The sequence below is a fragment of the Mytilus trossulus genome, chromosome 2, assembly GCF_036588685.1.
Source record: "Mytilus trossulus isolate FHL-02 chromosome 2, PNRI_Mtr1.1.1.hap1, whole genome shotgun sequence".
In the NCBI taxonomy this organism is placed as follows: Eukaryota; Metazoa; Mollusca; class Bivalvia; order Mytilida; family Mytilidae; genus Mytilus; species Mytilus trossulus.
In genome coordinates, this window is record NC_086374.1 from 96,140,889 (window position 1) to 96,161,052 (window position 20,164).

General features: G+C 31.7%; 1 protein-coding gene across 1 annotated transcript; it reads left to right on the forward strand.

Annotated features, from left to right (window-relative positions):
- The first annotated feature begins 12,470 nt into the window (after positions 1-12,470).
- Positions 12,471-18,922, forward strand: LOC134708444 (myeloid differentiation primary response protein MyD88-like). Its single transcript, XM_063568968.1, has 6 exons — positions 12,471-13,116; positions 13,781-13,855; positions 14,514-14,597; positions 15,157-15,343; positions 16,709-16,800; positions 17,677-18,922. Exons 1-6 carry the CDS (start codon positions 12,747-12,749, stop codon positions 18,315-18,317), a joined length of 1,449 nt encoding a protein of 482 aa, XP_063425038.1. The 5' UTR covers positions 12,471-12,746; the 3' UTR covers positions 18,318-18,922.
- The last annotated feature ends 1,242 nt before the right edge of the window (positions 18,923-20,164 follow it).

The window sequence follows — 20,164 nt, forward strand, 5'->3', positions numbered from 1 at the left end:
TGAGGGGCACCATAAATGTAAGAACCAAAAGATTAGAAAACTAAGATGCACCATCATTGATTGATTCATAAAGAAGCATCATTACAGATTTGTCAATTTAGAAGAAATATTTCATACATTTCAATTAAAAGGTGCCACCACATAATGGGTTTTTGCTCACCTGGGCTAAAGACACATGGGTAAAATGCAAGTTTGTCTTGAAAACCCCAATAGGTAGAATTTGACTGAGGAAAAACTGTTCAAGATGTTTAATATCAACCTACTGTTCTTTTACATCAAAACTATTAAACAACTTCCCAAAGGCAGTTATTGCACCAAAATGATGAGTTTTATAATTGTTTACAATTTTTTTGGCGACACACCTATTATCTTGAAAAGTTCAATTGATAGGTACTTTGTTTGATAATAACTGCCATATTCCTGACTTGTTACAGGACATTTTAGACAAACTGGTGGGCTAAACCTGATTTTATGTTTTTAGTTTTAACCCGAATTTGTGTTCTCGTAACCGGTTTATGACTTTTAAACACGGGTATACTATTATTGCCTTTATTTATGACTAACCAAACCTACCGCCTTTATGGCAATGTTAAAACAATAAGACATAATAAAGAAAATATAAAGAAATGTGGTATCTATATATCTCTTTAACCTGTATATTAACTCGGCCATTAAAGTGTAAAAAGAATAACGTTATGATATTTTGAAGATAGGAGCAACACCACTCAAATTGCAAGCTTTATGATAAATATTATAAGGTAGTTGCACATTTCTGCAGACTTTATCGTGTATATATAGGTTGCTGTCTACATGGTGTTTATTACGGAAGAATAGGGTACACTATTACATTTAAGGCTCATCCCTGTATTGTAAGATAATGTTCTGTTTCTAAATTCCTACGTGCGTAATAAAAGCCAACAGTAGTTTACCGAAGTTCCTTTTGAATATACATAATGTGTAAACCCCCCCCAACCACCACCACCACCACCACCACCACAAAAAAAAAAAGTGAGTCGCACAATGACGAAGTCTGGTGTGTTTAGATAATTAACGTTTCTTGCTGTGCATAGTAGACCACTCGTCATGTCAATCCATAGATTTATTTATCAAATTACAGTTACGCGTACAATTCCCGTGTGAGTCGAGCCACAAACTGATGTATGATGGTGACTTCTTGTAGAATTACTTATAACTTTAAAAAAAAATTATTAAAATATATCTGGTTTATTTTAAAAGATACGTCGAAATTGTTCTCTCGTTGTTATCTTACCACATCTCCCCTTTTCTTTAAAAGAGAGAGTACACCTTATAGAAAATGTTCAAACTAAGGCAGTAAAGAGAAAGTCCTAATGGTTTAAACCGAAAGATGAAAAATATCAAGAGTTTCCCTAATTTTTCTATGCAAAAACTAGTTTAACGTATTGAGGAAGCGGTTTTATAATTCAAAAAGAATTGAAACAGAAAATTTATTTACGTTCTAAAAGAAAATGAATTGTAGCATGGTCTTTTAATTTCTTTGTTAGGTGCAGGTAATAATAGATTAGCAAGGAAGTACATTTATTTAAATATAAATACAAATAAAAATTGGGGTATTTACAATACAAAGATCAAATTCTTGTACGAGGAAAACTTGTCCCCTTTCGGTGAACAAATCGGTTTGAAAACTAGACAATGACAATGATGTTTATGGTAATGCGATATTTTATGAAGCAGTTCAGTATTTTTTGTGTATTTATAAACTGTTTGTCTTTTCGTAGTTTTTGTTTTTTGCCTTGGCATTGTCAGTTTGTTTTCAACCTATCAGTGTGCATATCACCTTCGTATCTTTCAGTTTTAAAATCACCTGTTTCAAGATTGCCAGGTCCACACTTCACGACAGCACAACTGTTGTTATGTTCAATAATGCCCGGTAATAGTCCACATTTTTGTTCTGGAAACACTTCATGCAATAGCCGAGACAACACAGTTGTAAATCGATGAAAACTACTTGTCAATAGTCAAGATATAACAATTGTTTTTTGACGCTACTGGTGTATGGCAAATGTCGAGGTATCGCAGTATCGTTTGACCCAGGATACCCCACATCAGTCGAGTGTAGGTATACTGCCGCTAACTTAAACCAGATTAATTCCCGTGTAAGTAGATGATTTTTGTTCAATATTCGCCATATCAACAACAAATGCCTGGTATTAAATTTTGTATATTTGATGTCTTCAGCTGGCTGTATACCTTTCTCTAGCTACTCGAATATTCTTTCATAAGGATACTCATATTGATTTTATCGCATTCGTTGGAGTGCTTCAGACCGTACACAAAAGGTCCAGTTAACTTAAAAATACAGAAGATACACCAATTTAAATTGTATGTATTTCTTTGATAAATCAATGGTTGTTTTCGTACTAAGATTACTTAAAAATACAGTTGTTCATGTGGGGGAAGAAATGCCAAATGCTATATAACTTCTATTCTAGTAACACTGAATACAACTCCTTATCTTATATCATACAAATTCAATAAAACAAAACATGTAACAAAAGATAGCCAATAATGTGTATTAACAATGGGACGACTTAAAACATACCTGGAACAAGGAAGTGTTTTGAAGTCGGATAGCTACGAAAATAATTTTGTATTGTAAATTAAATTTTGTGATATAATTTGAATTGCCATATGATTTTAAGACGCTCAGATTTATACATTTATGACATAAAATAAGTGATAAACGTGCATTTCCTACAACTTGAAATAGTTTGACGATGCGTATTGCACAGGCTTCAAATAAAGTTTCTTCTTATCTCAATTGAACACTAGTATGTAAAAATCGATATGTTAACGTAGACAATATACATGTCTGGCGTCATACTAAAAATGTTATCAAATTGACCAAAGAATCACCATTTAAGTAAATTTGAGAATATGAACGACTTAGAATAAAAACTAGCTTTATAACCAATTACTTCTCCGTTCGTTTTTGATTTATCTATAAATCCATACAGCATGTTAACCAGGGACTATTTAATTCAAATATCATAATCACTTCCCTGAAGTCATTAGCATGAAGAGTTTGCTCTATTGTTTCATCTCATATCCATTTTTGAAGGTCATATTTATACTCCGTAATTAGGACCATCATAACACGTCAACAACACAATCAACAGCAAGTTGTTTGTTACTGTATAGTACATACTTGTGGGTGTGTAAGTTAACATATTTTTTTTCCAGATGATTGTTCTATCGTGTAAAGTACGAAAAAGTGTATATTCCTGTAAACTTTAGGACTGTGTAGTGCGGAAATATATGAATTTTTATTCCTGGATTTTACGTAACCACCCTCTCTAGTCATAATTAATTCAATCAACAACATGAATTCTCAATACTTGATATATAAATCGATGCTTACTTTCTAAATTTTTGAAAAGAAAAATTCCTAAACCAACATGTTTATATTCAAGATTAAAAAATAAAATATAAGATTTTTTTAGGAGACTTGGCTCTTCTGCAAGTGTATTTATGGAATCAAAATTTGTTTAAGAAAGTCGTTTGTTACCCTGCTTGCTAAGCTTTGTTATATCTTATGTAATTTCTTTTATTGTACCTCTCGCATCATATGTGTACACTATATTTATTAACAGGCTTTTAAACGAACTTTACTTATTACCGAGCTTGAACTTACATGAGCAAAACGACGGGTGCCACACATGGAGCAGGATAGACATACTTTCTCAAGCACTAATCAGTTTTGATGGGGATTGTGTTTCATGGTCTTTGGTTTTGTAGTTCTGTTGTGTGGACTATTGTATGTGTGTTTGTCTTTTCCCTTTTAGCTATTGCGTTAACTTTCTTTGTCAGTTTATTTTTGACTTATAAGATTGAATGACCTTTTGGTATTTTCGCAGGTCTTCTTGAGATCACAGTCAGAGTTGATATTGCTTCAGATAGATATACTGTTCAATTCAAAATCCAGTTTGTATAGAAAAAAGGTCTAGAACAAAACCAATGTACAGATAATTCAATGCTGAGAGAAAAAAAGAGTAGACCACCGAGGTACCATTGTCACACATGTTTTTTATATCTTATAACTGAAACCATGACAGTTCAGTTTAATCGGGCTATTGTTTTTTCGTCTTTTTAAGACGGTTGTTCCACATAAATCAATTGCTGAAAACTCTTCGTCACACATATGGCATCGTTGTGGTCTAGACATGATATTAAAAATAGACAAAAAGTATTGAAGTAAGTACTGACGTTGTGCATATGATCTCATTGACAAGACATGCTTTTAATAATTTGATAATAGATAAAAGAACTTGAAGTAAGTTCTGACGTTATACATAGGATGTCATTGTCAAGACATGTTACTAATAATAGAAAAAAAGAACTTGAAGTAAGTCATACATATGATGTCATTGTCTAGACATGATATTGATTATGAATAAACAGAACTTAAAGTGAGTACTGTCGATATACATATGATATCATTGTCTAGATATAATAGATTTGATAGAACTTTAAGAAAGAGTGCACACTATATATTTACCCTAGTTTAAACATATCTAAATATTTTTATCATTGTTCCCATAACTGATTATTGAACAAATACTATATATATCCTTATAATTTATATGTACGTCCTTGACACACAAAATTCAAGTATATAAGTACACACTTGTACAAGGAAGCACTTAATCATCTACACAATATTAGGAAATATTTCAAAATATTGATTATTGTGAAATGTCATTATATAAAGTACTAATACTTCTATGTATCTATGAGGGCCTCAGGGAAGATTAGTTTATTGTAACTAACTGAGTTTACCCTCTTTAAATAAAGAATTTATTATTATTATTATTATATGTTTTCTAAACATAATTTGATATAAAGAGCCATTGCTTAAATCTCAAAGATCAAGGACAATAAGTTGTTTGACACGATAAGGCAACATAACTCTCTTAAGCTTTCTGGTGACAGATTTAATTTCTTGTCCAATATCCATGTTGCCTCACTTGCAGAACCAAATTGTTTGATATATAGATAATTTCTTGTCATAAATACTTTTTGTAATAATCGCGACTGAACGTTGAGTAATAACATATTAAATTAGAATCTGTTGCCATCTTGCCGGATTGTAAATATCAGGAAACCTTAGATCCAGAATTTCAATCAAATTGGCAAAAATTGATGATTAGGACAGATAACTTATGTAATTTTGCATTTCAAAGAACAAATTTATGAAATTTCTACTTATAAATATACATATTTTTACATGCGTAGATTATTTTTGCTTTATTTCTCATGTTTTTTAAATTTTCATTTTAAGGGAAATAACTCTGAAACAATGCATTTTTTTAACAAATCTACATGATATTTTGTTATTTTATGTTTTAGCCGGGGGAAAACGTACGGGGACCTTATCTTTTCTTATGATATTCTCCAATAAAATTGAGAATGGAAATTGGGAATGTATCAAAGAGACAACAACCCGACCAAATAAAAAAACAACAGCAGAAGGTCACCAACAGGTCTTCAATGTAGCGAAACATTTCCGCACCCGGAGGCGTCCTTCAGCTGGCCCCTAAACAAATATATACTAGTCCAGTGATAATGAACGCCATACTAATTTCCAAATTGTACACAAGAAACTAATATTAAAACAATACAAGACTAACAAAGGCCAGAGGCTTCTGACTTGGCATTTTCTAAAAGCTAACTTATCAGTTTTTTAGTTTGTTTTAAAATTCTATCATTTTGTTTAGCTTATAATCACATAATAATGCTGTTTCCTGTATAATCCACACAAAATGTGTCATTTTCTCACAACCTGTATCCGGAGAAAATTCTCGGAGATATCATTTTAATTATATTTTTGTACATATCACAATATATACTACGTCTTGGCAAAGTATGAACAAAGTTTTATTCTATTTCATTTATACTCCAATACCACCTCAATCAGCCATATATCGTTTGTTTTGTATCAAATCATAATGTTTCTATTAAATTGTGATAAGTGTTGTTAGCAAATAAGTTTCTGACTGATGCATTCAGAAATCAATTATGAAATACCATCAAAACATGGTAAAAACCATATCGGACGAGACATCATTTACAAACGTACAAAGATCTGTCTTGACTTTTACAGACAAAAGTTGGCAGCAAAACAGCGGGAATACGTTTTAAGAGTGACCAACATTGTGATAACGTTAGGAAAGCTGTTCATGAGAGTGTTGAAACTTTGTTTTGTATTAATTTTCATAAAATTTCAAAAAATAAAAATGAACGTCGAGTGCAGAACTCTGACTTCTCAGCTTCTTTTAATTTTTAAGAAACTAAAGTCCACTATCATTTGAATCGAGAATCTTGCTTCAGATGAAGATATCCTTAGAGACAATTCGAATATTATCAAGTCTCAGTGATAGGATTAAAAAAAAGTTACTTAATAATAGAATTTGAAAAGGAACGAATGTATCATACCTGGGAACAAGGAAGCGATCTAATGTTTATACCCATAAAATTATTTCTGTATTATATCGTGTGATATAATTCGAATAGCCATATATATTTTAAAACTCCCAGATTTATAAATTTATGACATGATATGGGTCATGTGTATTTCTTACAACAAGTTATAGTGTTAACAATGCAGATTGCATACGCAATATAGTAATCAGTGTCTTAAAATAATATGATAAAAGTTCAGGTATTTAAATGTAGGGACTCCATGGTTTCACACGCAATTTATATCAAAGTGACCAAAGTAATTCATTTAGTATACCATTAGAATGTTCTTCGGAATATGAGCTTTTATATGAAAATGACTAGTGGCAAATTCTAACACGTCTTTTCTTCAAAACCCTTGTCTTATGAACAAGTGGCTGAATCATAACCCGTCTTTTGTGTGTAAGCCTTTGTCTTCTGCACAAGTGACGGATTCTTATTCGTCCTTTTTGTCCAAACCATTGTCTTGTGAACGACTGGCAGATTATAACCAGTCCTTTCTGCCAAAACCATTGTATTACGTCTTATGTTCTACTCTCGAATTAAATATCGTTATTGTGACATATTTAGTTGACTTTATTCTGGTTTGTTGTTTTCATCGATTTAAATAATTAAAGCAATCATTTTTAAAAATTCGTCTTCAAAGAAATATTATGCCATCGTCTAGACATGATATGATAACAATGATATATGAAAATAGATTTAAGTAAGTACTTTTAACGCATGGTTAACCCACTGACGTCACAGAGTGCGCACGTTTTGCCCTAATTTGAAAATGTATTTCTATTCAATGTTTCAGGAAAATGATTGTCGATCGAAAACTTATATAGGACTATTTATGTACACGTCCATGAAATTTTACAATTATAAAAGTACGCACTTGTGAACGGAAACACTTACATATCAATACAATATTAGGAAATATTTCAAAATGAAATACTATTGTGAAATGTCATTATATAACGCTTCAATATTCTAACACGATTTTAAAACGTGTATTAGTGAAAAAGGAGACAAAGAACTAACTGATACATTGATGGAATAACATTAACTAATGATCCTCCGCCCACGTCCCCTCTAAAAAGACACCAAAAACACGTAAAAACACTTTTGACTATTAAACATACTGAAACTTATCCATCAACAAAGTAATACAAAATTGAAATGAAATACCTTCCAGATCTAACAAGTTAAAATCCTAATCAAAGTGACTGACACGCAGCCAGTATCGGAATCGTTTCTATGCATATAATGACGATAATCATATTAATAAATGTTTGAATTATGAAAATACTCTAAACTTAACATTAATACCCATAAGTACATATATGTATGAAGAACTTTCACAAAAATTCTTTAAGCGGTCGATTGTTTCAAAGCATTTGCCCGTGGAAAGTTATTCAACATAAAAACGTTTTCAGTCACTGTTCAAATTCCCCGCCCTTATTCCATATCTTTCTATTTGCAGATCCTACCCGTTGGGTTAATTGACAGTTTTTGATTAACGTCAGTTCTAAAACATGTGATATTTGCCACTGGACAGTATCAAACAATCTTAAATTGGTTTCATTGAATCGTTTAAGAATAATTTTGTTATAAGGAAAATTTTATACTGATGTTAAATAAAATACTGTTTAAATTATACTGTAACAGTAATAATCATGAAATACCATACAACGCAATATTAACAATTACGAAATAATAATCATAGAAAAATGGACACAATTTGGTGTCGGTCTTTATTGCACACCCTTTAGAAACAAATTGATAGATGCTATTAAACTAAAGAAGACCAACATTAATATAATGTGTGCCAGGTAGGCTTTTCAAAACTTGTTTTGAAACTTTGTTTTGTAGTCATCTTCGGCTTACTTTAAAAATGGGTGACGAGAGCAAGCAGAATTCTTAATTTCTCAGCGTCTATGCATGAAGTACACTTTCGACATTGAAATTCCATTAAAGTTTGTATGGAGCCTCAATGGGGACAGACTACCAAGCAGCAACTCTCAATCGAATACAAATTGTGACCAACACTCCACTAACATGTGTATATAACATAAGTGGGACGGATGGAGGGGCTGGCAGTGTTCTTACAAGTGACTCTCAATCGAATACCATTGGTGACCGACGCTCCACTAACATGCATGTGTATAGATCCTCAGTGGGGACAGACGGAGGTGCTGACTCTCATTCGAATACCATTAGTGACCGACAGTCTAGATATAGGAAGATGTGTTGTGAGTGCCAATGAGACAACTCTCCATCCAAATAACAATTTACAAATTAAACCATTATAGGTTAAAGTACGGCCTTCAACACGGAGCCTTGGCTCACACCGAACAACAAGATATAAAGGGCCCCAAAATTACTAGTGTAAAACCATTCAAACGGGAAAACCAACGGTCTAATCTATATAAACAAAACGAGAAACGAGAAACACGTATATATTACATAAACAAACGACAACTACTGTACATCAGATTCCTGACTTAGGACAGGTAGCTACATTTGTATAGAGCCTCAGAGGATAACATCCTGAGTGATATACCGCGGTTCTTGCAGTTCCCCTAAAGTCGAGTATCAGCTAATAACTGCATTTATTGCCGACAGTCCACTAAAACATGAGTAGGAACAGACAAACGGTCTTGCAGTAGACCTCGAATTGAGTCTAAACGTTTCCATCAAAAGCGATCGACAGAACACTTAGATTTGTATCAAGTCTCACAGAAAAACATCATTAGGGATAGACCGAGGGACTGATAGTCTTATCGATAACATATTTGTTGATTTTTTAGGTAGACTTTCTAACAAATTGTCGGCATTCCTATTAGAACTAACTGTGTACCTCTCCTTGTCGTTATCGGAGTTCACTTGTCAAAAACAAGAAGATCAAATAAGCCAAAATATTTAATTTCACTTTCAGATATTGTGTTGGTGTTCTTTCCATTAACAATCCGAAATTTTCTGATTGGGTTCCATAAATATATCTCCAAAACTAGTAATTAAAGAAACAAAAGACACGGCTTCCTCCGTCTCTTTTCTATCCTTTTTTTTTACATGCATAATCATCTCAGTACCGAGACGATTTTTATTTTGAAATTATCATTTTTCTACATTTGAAAATGCATGTCCCAAGTCAGGAATATGACAGTTGTTCTCCATTCGTTTGATATATTTTATCATTTGATTTTACCATTTTATAAGGGACTTTTCGTTTTGAATTTTCCTTGGAGTTCAGTATTTTTTGTGATTTTACTTTTTTCTAACTAGTATCGAGTTAGAGCCGACAACATCCTTAAGGAAAAACCTTATGCAAGATACTAGGTTTGACTTTGTTATAAATAGATTTATCATATATTACACATCACAACTTTGATAAAACATATAAAATAATTGGAAATCCTCCAGAACACTCCTATTATGTAATTCCTATTCCTTTTTATTTCGAGAAAAAAACTGTCTATAAATTGCTTCTGTAACCACACTTTGACTATCCTAGTTTCCTGACTGATCTTACAGTCTTACTTAAACACATGCAAAGAATGGATTGTTCGAAAATATTATTTTGCTCAATCAAAAAACCATTAAAAACCAATACTTTCAACTGATTAGGACCTATTATTATTAATAAAATAACTAATATAAGATTTATCATTCATTCAAGATGAAAATGTCACAACAAAACTCGATTTACGGACTTTTTATTCAAAAAGTTATCAAAGGTACCAGGCTTATAATTTGATACGCCAGACGGCCGTTTCATCTACATAAGATCATCAGTGGCGCTCTGATCAAATATGTAGAAAGCCAAACAAATAAAAAGTTGGGCAAAATACGGATTATATAATATATATGTATGGCATAAGAACATCCTTAGTATTTCGAGTGATTCATACTTTTGCAAACAGTATTTATAAGCATGAGAATTTTTCTAGATTGGACGTTTAATTTCATATGTTAGAAAAGTTAAGAGTATTCATTTTTCGAGGCTCTGGCATACGTATGTATTCTTAACTTTGAGCACCATTACATTTTTGAATGTTTGTTTTGAACATTATCCTCTCCATCAATAAAACTAATTTATGTTTTAAAATTCAATCTAGTTAAAACTCAGATTGGTTTAAAGTTTGATGCATGTCATTTGTATACCACATCACATGATCCTGATGGTTGGAATGCGTGTCCTTAGTAAATCATGTTGTCATATTTTTTTTCCACAATTCATGACATTTGATTTAGACTCTCTCGTGTGTCTATACAACTATTCATATGCGTGTAATCAAACATCGTTATGTTAAGAAATAAAGGTAACAGTAGTATACCTCTGTTCGAAATTCAAAAATCGATTGAAACAAAAAAACTAAATCCAGGTTAAAAAACTAAAATTGAGGGAACCACATCAAATGTAAGAGGAGAACTACGACACAACACTAAAATTAACACACACAGAAACAAATTATAATATAACAATGTCCATCTTCCTGACTAAATCATAAGGAGCGCCTTTGTCTTTGCCTTTTCTTTTATGGTATAATTAAAACTACAATCGGTAATAAAACTGGCTCCACAACTACTTTACAGCCCGGAACCCACGTAGCTTAGGCCCGGATGCATACCTCCCAAACACGAAGCTGTGTCAGGCAGAACCGAAACAATCATAACACAGGAGCACGGAATCCAAAAATATTGCTGAAATAAGACTTGAACTCAATGACAAGATAAAAATAGAACCCAGAGCACATCGATAAAATAAGAATAGAGCGCTGAGGCCAAAGCCCGAGTCGTATCTGATTGAGTAAAAGCTCACACTTTTTTTCAACCTTGTTTAGCTACGATTAAGCACACCTCATTTATGCCGATATATATATATATATTCATTAAAGCTAGAACTGAATAAAACGACAACGGGACAAAAATGCAGGGATTGTGAACCCCGTTGTTGCTCCAATTATGAGGATATGAAATTTTATAGAAAAATCCGCAGACCTTCCCACCGTATTTTCTTTTTTGAAAAAAAACCAAATTGAACTTAAAGAGTCTTTTTTGATAAAGATATTAATTGAAACTATGTACAAAAATGAACTTTTGAACTTAGGGAATGCTTAATTTAAGTGACTCATCACGAGGTTTTGCAAAATTGCATGCCTCGTAGAGTCCACATGTCATGTCTGTTTTGCTAACAAAACATCAAAAAAAAAAAACCGCGACTTTCTGACGACTAGCCTAAAATTAAAGTAAAATAATTTTTCAAGATGTATACGGTTTTTTGGCCGTATATTATAAAGAGAAATTAAACTCTGTTGATAATATCCTTTTTGATATTCCGTAAACGCAACGCACAATCAAACTTATGCTCTGGTTTAAAATGGAACTATGAAGATTATGTTATTACTTAGGTAAATATACACAGTCGTATATCTACTTTTTGTGTAACTTGTTTTTTTTTTTTATTGCAGATGAAATTTTGTTAAAGACACCATTCCAAAATGGGTAAAAGTTAACACGTATGTGTTGACTTAAAAATCGACATCTTATCTTATGGTATACATACAGAATGTGTTGATCTAACAAAATATATATTTAAGAAATTATTTGACTGACTTCTATATCAATTGAACATGCAGTGTTCTGTGCGAGAAAGCACCGATTTTAAGAAAATTCATTAAACAATACTAGTACTTAAAAAAGGAGAGACGTTTGCCTGCCATTTTCTGTAACCCGCAATATCTTTATTTATTTATCTTGTAATTCAGTGTATATGTATTAAGTAAGGTGTTTTAAATATGTTATAGAAATTAAATGCCTTACAACTTTTAGGTTTTCCCCAGTTTAACAATGTTGAAATAGTATGCATGACAGTATATTGTCTTCCTGTTTACATGAAGTGGAAATTTCTACCTTACTGCCATATTTGGACGTATTTAAAGGGGGCTTACCCAATAAGCAGATCGCGGAAGTATTTAAACTTAGCCAAGTATCTAGTGTAATACATTGCACATTTTAGGTCATTTACGTAACTACTTTAAAACTTGATTCACAATCATTTTGAGTTTATTGTAATCTTTCGTTGCAGGTGTAATCGTAGTTGTTCAAAATGCATATGATTTCCAACTAGTAAAGGACTACCAGGAAAATGCACTTACACAAATTTTAGTATTTTATTATAAATTTAGTGTATAATTTATATAGCACAATAATTATAACACCATTCACTTATTTTACACATTTGAGGACAATTAACTGCAGTTATGCAGACGATAACAGACTGTGACATGGAGGAAGACGATAGAATCACAATGTTGGAACCGAGATTCAGTTCAATTTCTCTCCAGGCTTTACGCCCAAGTGCCCGTCGCCAAATAGCAATGCACATGGATAAACAGTTGACTACTATTAATGTAGATAATGGAATGCTCTGTGATTGGAGAGGACTAGCCGAAATAGTGGGATTCAGCAATCTTGAAATATCAAAAATGGAAAGATCAGGGAAACCGACTGAAGAACTTCTGTATGAATGGGAAACAAATTCAAATTGTGATTCTACTTTGGGACATTTGTGGTCTTGTTTACAACAATTAGATAGGAAAGACGTTTTATCTGACAGCAAATCGTTCGTAGGTAAGAGACGAGTATCATATATAACATGGATTTTTTTCTATCTTCTGAAACATGCTATCAAATTGAAAAATCAAAACAATCAAAGACAAACGTAAGCGTAAAAGCTTTTGTGTAGAATGCCTAACGATTTATAGGAAGGATGGTACAAGTATTAAACATTTAGATTTTTAGAAATCGTCTCATGGAACAGTTGAGATTTTCAGAAGACATTTTCTTCTTTTTTATTAAAACAAGCCATAATCAATATGAATCCGACATATATTTTATGCAGTTTGAATAAAGAACTATTGGCGAATTCGTAATTTGTATTGCGTAATAGTATTCTGGACAATTTCATTTGGCACTTTAACATTCATATATCATAATGTATACATAAGCATACAATTCAGAGATGCAGTTTACCAAATCTTTTTTTTCTTGTTTGATGTTGTTAAAGAGACGATATGATCTAAAATAAATCATACATTGTCAATAATCCAATTTGTAATTCGAATAAAAAATACAATTCAATATTTCATAATTGGAACCCATTCGATACCATTTCAATTTAAATGCCTCACTCAATTGTATTTAGCTCAATTCTTCGTAAAATGTTTAAAATTTAAAAAAGAAAACCACCTTCAAATGACATTAAATACAAAATGTATGCATGTTTGTTTTTCAGAACGAGATGCACAAACTTTTATCGACCAACAAGAAAGACTGAAAAACGATTATTGTCCATTACAAGAACCAACCAGTAAGTTTGTATTATCTCCCTTATACCAAATGTCGCTTCATTGTTCTGAAATGTTTTCACAACGATATAATAACAATGTGATATTGAGTATATATTGATATAAATTATATATTTATTAACTCCTAAAAAGTGTACAAAACAAGACCAATATGAACAAAAGCAAACATAAAAAGTAAAAACATATTCATATTCTAAAATATAAAAAAATGACGTTATTTATATGGCCGTTTACTACAGAAACTGCATAGATATGCTACAAATAAGAATAGTAATGTGCGATATGAACTGGTACAACTCTAAAATTTTGAAGTTGATTTTCCAGTTCATATTGTAATATATTAGTTAATCAGACATTTCTCCTTGCCAATGATACCAAACATACATCACTTGGCATTGCTTTTTTTATCTTTATGTTTCGCTATTTAAAGGCAATGTTAAGAAAAATTAAGATGTGTTTGTTATTTTTGGGGGTTTTATTATGCAACCATAGGTACCACTAAAAAATTACTTCGTTGGGAGCAAAACATCGGGTAACTTCAGATACAGGTAATGAAATACATTGAATTATTTTTTCTTAATTAATTTACTGTAAATTGTATTCATATTTTAGTATCATCAAAAATTTATATTTTAGTATCTTCAAAAATGTATATTTTAGTATCTTCAACAACCGTTCCAGCTAATAGAGACCATCTATGTGATGAAACCAGATACCTGACAATCCATGATTCTGAAAATCCAGGTAATGCTTAAGTTTGTTTACGTCACGAATTATACGATTGAAAATTAATAAAAAAAATCTGTTGCGAAAGAAATAAAACCTTCTCCGCGAATGAGTTCCTCCTTGTCTGGCTATTTAGATGTTTCCATGTTCAACTGTCCAATTACAATAGCTAATGTTCTCGTATGAGCTTATTCGTTGGAACCTTTAAAAGAGGGGTGAAAGATACCAGGGGAACATTCAAGTTTATTAATCGAAAATAAACTGACAACGCAGTGGCTAAAAAAGAAAAAGACAAACAGACAAATAATAGTACACAAGAAACAACACAGAAAACTAAAGACTGAATTCTTCCTTGAAAAAGCAACCATTCTTTAGTTAATTTAGCTGGACAAAAAAAATAAACTCTTAGTGATGAAAATACATGTTCCAATACGTCATATGATAAATGAATATATGGAAAGAAAAACAATAATTACTAGAATATATATATATGTAACGCCGGTATGAATCTTTATTTGCCAGATCATAAAATGAATAAGCAAGAATTGTTTAAAATGTCTAAAGGTATTTTTTCCAGATAATCCTATAATATATGATGCATTTGTTTGCTACAACCCTGATGCAGAGGGCAAGGACGGTTACTTTGTGCAACAATGTATCAAACAACTTGAACATAAACATGGTTTGAAACTTTGTATTCCTATCAGAGATTGTCTTGCTGGAGGGGCAAAATACATGATGGATGCTGAATTGATCAAAGCAAGGTAATTGAGGTTTATACTTTCATGTTTTGTGATAAAATTTAACAAGCATTGTAGTGTTTTTCTATTTGTTCCGTTTTCTTTTTTCCTATTATTCCTATTATTCTAATCTCGTAGTTAATTTGTTTCCCTCAGTCTTGGTATGTGATCCAGATTTGTTTAACTGAAAGCGATGTATTACTATTGAACAGTGGTATACTACTGTTGCCTTTATTTGACCATACTAATTCCGAGTGAATGAAATAAATGCATTTTAAGTACGATATATATAGTATATGTCTAAGTAAATTGAGGGGTTTCCGATTGCAAAATAAGGACTTTGTTATATCTTAAAGCTGTTGGACAAAGGTATTTTCGAAACTATAACCGACAAACTAAATTTCAATACTAGTAACTTGTTTCCAATACCTTCAATACCTAATGAGATTGGCAGTATTAGTATTTTTATTCTTTTTATGACATATTCAAGGTAAGCATTTTACCAAGCAAAACATGAACTTTTTGATTGGGGAGAGAGCAGTTATGGTGTGGGAGGTCTAGTTTATGATTTTTGTTTAATAAAGTTTATCCTATGTGTCAATGTTTTAAAGTAAAGTTTATCCTATGTGTCAATGTTTTAAAGTAAAGTTTATCCTATGTGTCAATGTTTTAAAGTAAAGTTTATCCTGTGTGTCAATGTTTTAAAGTAAAGTCATCAATGTATAAACGCTGTATTAGATGTCTCCACTAACATTTAGCTTGCGGTAGTCAAGCTTCTTCTATGTCCTCCTACAATTAATGTAAACAACATGTTATAAAGTTCATGCGTCCGAAGCTTTTTTCTGGATTAATCTACATCTGGAATGCTCAAAGCCGAATATTTAGAGCCAAGAACGCGATATATGAGAACCTTAACAGCTGAAGAGCTTTTTAACAGAATCATGCATCTAAGAATTCAGATTTTCAGTATTAAAACTTTAACATAAAGACAATAACGTTAACTTCAATATAAAAACGAAAATAACCAACAAAGATGGTTCAATATAGTCTAATTTAGTACAAGCACAGAATTGTTTGTTGATGAACCAGTGGAACTGGCGCATAATCCTTAGGATTGGCCTTTTTAACATACGTCGTAAAACCAATAAATAAAAAAAATCTGCATCTTTGTTACAATTATCTTAAATATGGAAATAAAAGTCATAAAACGACTATAAACTGACAACGCCATGGCTAAAAATTAAAAGGACAAACAGACAAACAATAGTACACATAACACAACATAGAAAACTAAAGAATAAATAACACGAACCCCATGTTCTGATAGCTGATACTTACAGATATTTTTTGCATAAGTAATCGTAATTATGTTGTCTTTCCTTTTCGCAGATGTAGACGAATGGTCATAGTAATAAGCCATGAATTTCTTCTCAGCCAAGATTGTGATTTCCAAGTTAAATTTGCACAATCATTAGCGCCAGGTAATTTATTCAAATATGCAATATAACATTATATTATATAATCAGCAAAAATAAATAGGTTTTACCTCAAAGAATGATGAAAACGAATTCACTCTTTGACCGAGCTCTGTACATGTATTACCCATGAAGGTAGGCCGCGATAGGGATCAAGGTTAAATTCACCATTACCTAAAAGAAATACGACAAAATGACAAACAACAATAGCCCACCTCTTACACAGAAAACTGAAGAAAAGAAAATGAAAGTTTTACGATAAACAGAAGAATAAGTGCAAACTTATGATACCAATTTCACTCAATATAGAACTCTGATTTCTCTATCAGTGTTCTGTATTTTAATCAGATTGTTATACTACTGGAATACCGATTTAATTAAAAGTAAAAGCACAAAAACTACATACTGAACTTAGAAGAAAATCAATTCGGAAAGTCCATAATCACATGGCAAAATCAACTAACAAAATATATACCTTATGAATCATTAAAGCAAATTTCAGTATAAAGTTATAGTGACGCCTTTGACCTGGGTTTTAGAAAAACAATTCATATCATTCATTTCCATGTTCAATAACTTTTTAATAATAACTTTATTGATGTTTTCTAATTGTCCGAGTGTTTGGTTCTTTTTGTTTGTTTATCAGCTTAACAACATAATTTTCTTATATGACCATGACGTCATCAACGTTTTTTCATTATTTGATATTCAAAATTAAATTAAAAATAAAATTATGCGGAATGAATAATATTTTTTCCGTCTATACGAGATAGCCTCACAATTGTGATGCACACTGAATAGCCCGCGTAAATAATTGAACATTAATGTTACAGTATCTGTCAGACTTTTACATTCATTGTCTCCTCTTTTGTATGTTTAAAGGTGCACGAAAGAAAAGATTGATTCCTGTTTTATTGGAAGAAAGACTTAAAATACCAGACATTTTAAGACATGTTACTATTTGTGACTATACTAAACCTGATTTAATGGAATGGTTTTGGGATCGCCTAGCCTCTTCAATCAGGGCTCCTTTAGATTCTGAACAGGAATTGAGTTTTGTTCCTAGAAAAAGTTATGAACGTAAAGAGTTATCATATTCTTCATCAATGGAGAAATTAAATATATCATCGGGATCAGGAAAGAATAATTCAAAAATGCCACTAAGTATAAGTTCACCGGAGTTGAAAAAGAGTACCCATGAACGGATCGAGAAAAAAACAAGTTCTTGGACTTTCCTTTCGTCAAAAAGATCATCAAGCGATTCGTCGAGCTCAAGTAGATTTTCTATGATATCAGCTGAGTCCCTTCCCGAAGAAATGTCTGTGTGCAAGTTGAATGACAATCAAAACAGTATAGGCAATGATGGGTCATCACCAAAACGAAAATTCGAAATATCATCATCATATGAATCATTTGATAAAATTTTACCAAATTCTCAAAATATACAACAGCGACCGGAGCACAAGTCAAAAGCGATGAAATTACTTTGTCGTATACAAAACGCACTCAGTAAAAGCAAATGAGACAAAAATGTATGTCACACGTATACTTGCCTAGATATATGAAAATGAATTTGTATAAATGAGTGAATATTTCAGTAAGCATGGTTTAAGTTGGTTTATTAATGATTGTGTGTGTAACATGTATGAAAGGCGTGTTTTTTCTGTGTACATTAATGATTGTAAGTGTGGTTAAGAAAGCGTGCATGATTTCAGTATGTACATTCATATTGATTGTCGGTTAGAAGTTTGTTCTTACTGTGTACGTTAGTTATTGGGTATGTGGTTAAGAAATCATGATTTTAGTTTAAACATTAATAATTGTGGGTATGGTTAAGAAGCCATGATTGAAGTTTTTACGTTATTGACTGTATGTTGTTGCGACGTTTGGTCTAATTGTGAACATTAATGATTGCGCGTGTGTGGTTTGGACATCATGGAATTAGTGTGTACGTTAATGATTGTGTGTGTGATTAAGAAACCATGATTATGGTTTGAACTTAAATGATTGTGTATCTGAATAACACAATATGGTTATTTATAGCAATGGATTATCTGTATTGTTTATATCTGCAGATCTAGAATTTGTTTTTATAAAACAGGTTCGAAATAAAAAATGTACGAATATATCATTGAGTTTTTTTTTATTTATGAAAGGGAAATAATAATTCGCGTTTAGCAAATAGTTTGTTTCAAGTTCGTCGAAATAATCTAAGAAACATCAATGATGAATTATTCACTTGCAAGTAAATAATTCGACCTCATTGAATTCATATGCATATGCAAACCCTTACCTAGAGATGGATAACACATGCTTTGTTCGGTTATTTAAAGGAAAAGAATGTCAACATTGGAAGTGAAACAAAGGCAAATAATTTGATTGACTGATTCGATCCACAAAACAAACCACTCTTATACAGTTAAAACTATAAATAACATATAATTTCAACCTATAATTTATCATTAAACAGACATAGAAATACATGTAAAACGAAGCTACATATTACCGAGCCCATGTCCTGTAAATGGTATATTTTAGACTTTATCTTAATCTGGATACATGGTTATAAATCAAATATGAGATTTTCAGTCAAATCGGTGAACATGGATTTGACGCGAATTATACAGATTGGATAGTTCATCAATAAAATAAACAAGAACTATCTTTAAAAAAATAGATATCCGACGTATTTAAATTTGTCGAGTATATGTTTAAAACTATCATTTCGATAACCTTCAGAAGCACAATGTCTTAATGATGCAGAACCTCTTTAATAAAATCGCCATCTGAATGTAACTACAAGATGTTCTTTACTAAGTCTGGTTATATTAAGGCAATAATATATAAGAATATTGTGCTGACACCTAAAAAAATTATTTGTAAAAAAAACCAGTGCAAATAACAAGAAACAAATATACATTTACTACTGTTTACATTAAAACTTAATTCAATGACATGGTAAACAAAGCTAGAAACTATTGGTAGTATAAGTAGTATCTTTCTGTTTACATTCACCAAAACCCCGCGGAAATCTCACATGCGTAGGTGCGTTCTAAAAGTCATGTACGTTCGTACAACAAAGTTTACATTAAAAATTATATAACTGTCCCGAATAAACAGCTGTCAGGGCCTGGATGCAAAGAGCTATTGGAGAAACAATTATTTTAATAAAAATATAAATCTTTGTAAGATCTAGTTCAACTATTTATAGTTTTTGACTTGCCTTCCATCACGATATAATTTTCGAGACGTTTCTCAAACACAACCAAATCACCCACCATGACAGCATTTTGTCCAATCACAGAAAGGATTTTCGAGCATGAGTATTCTGTTGCCATAGTTAAGCGTCCTTAAGTTCAAAGTGCACAAA

Coding starts and splice junctions, on each gene's coding strand:
- LOC134708444 (XM_063568968.1), top strand. CDS start 12,747: ATGCAGACGATAACAGACTGTGACATGGAGGAAGACGATAGAATCACA. Junction 13,117..13,780: donor TGACAGCAAATCGTTCGTAG/GTAAGAGACGAG, acceptor TTTGTTTTTCAG/AACGAGATGCACAAACTTTT. Junction 14,598..15,156: donor CCATGATTCTGAAAATCCAG/GTAATGCTTAAG, acceptor TATTTTTTCCAG/ATAATCCTATAATATATGAT.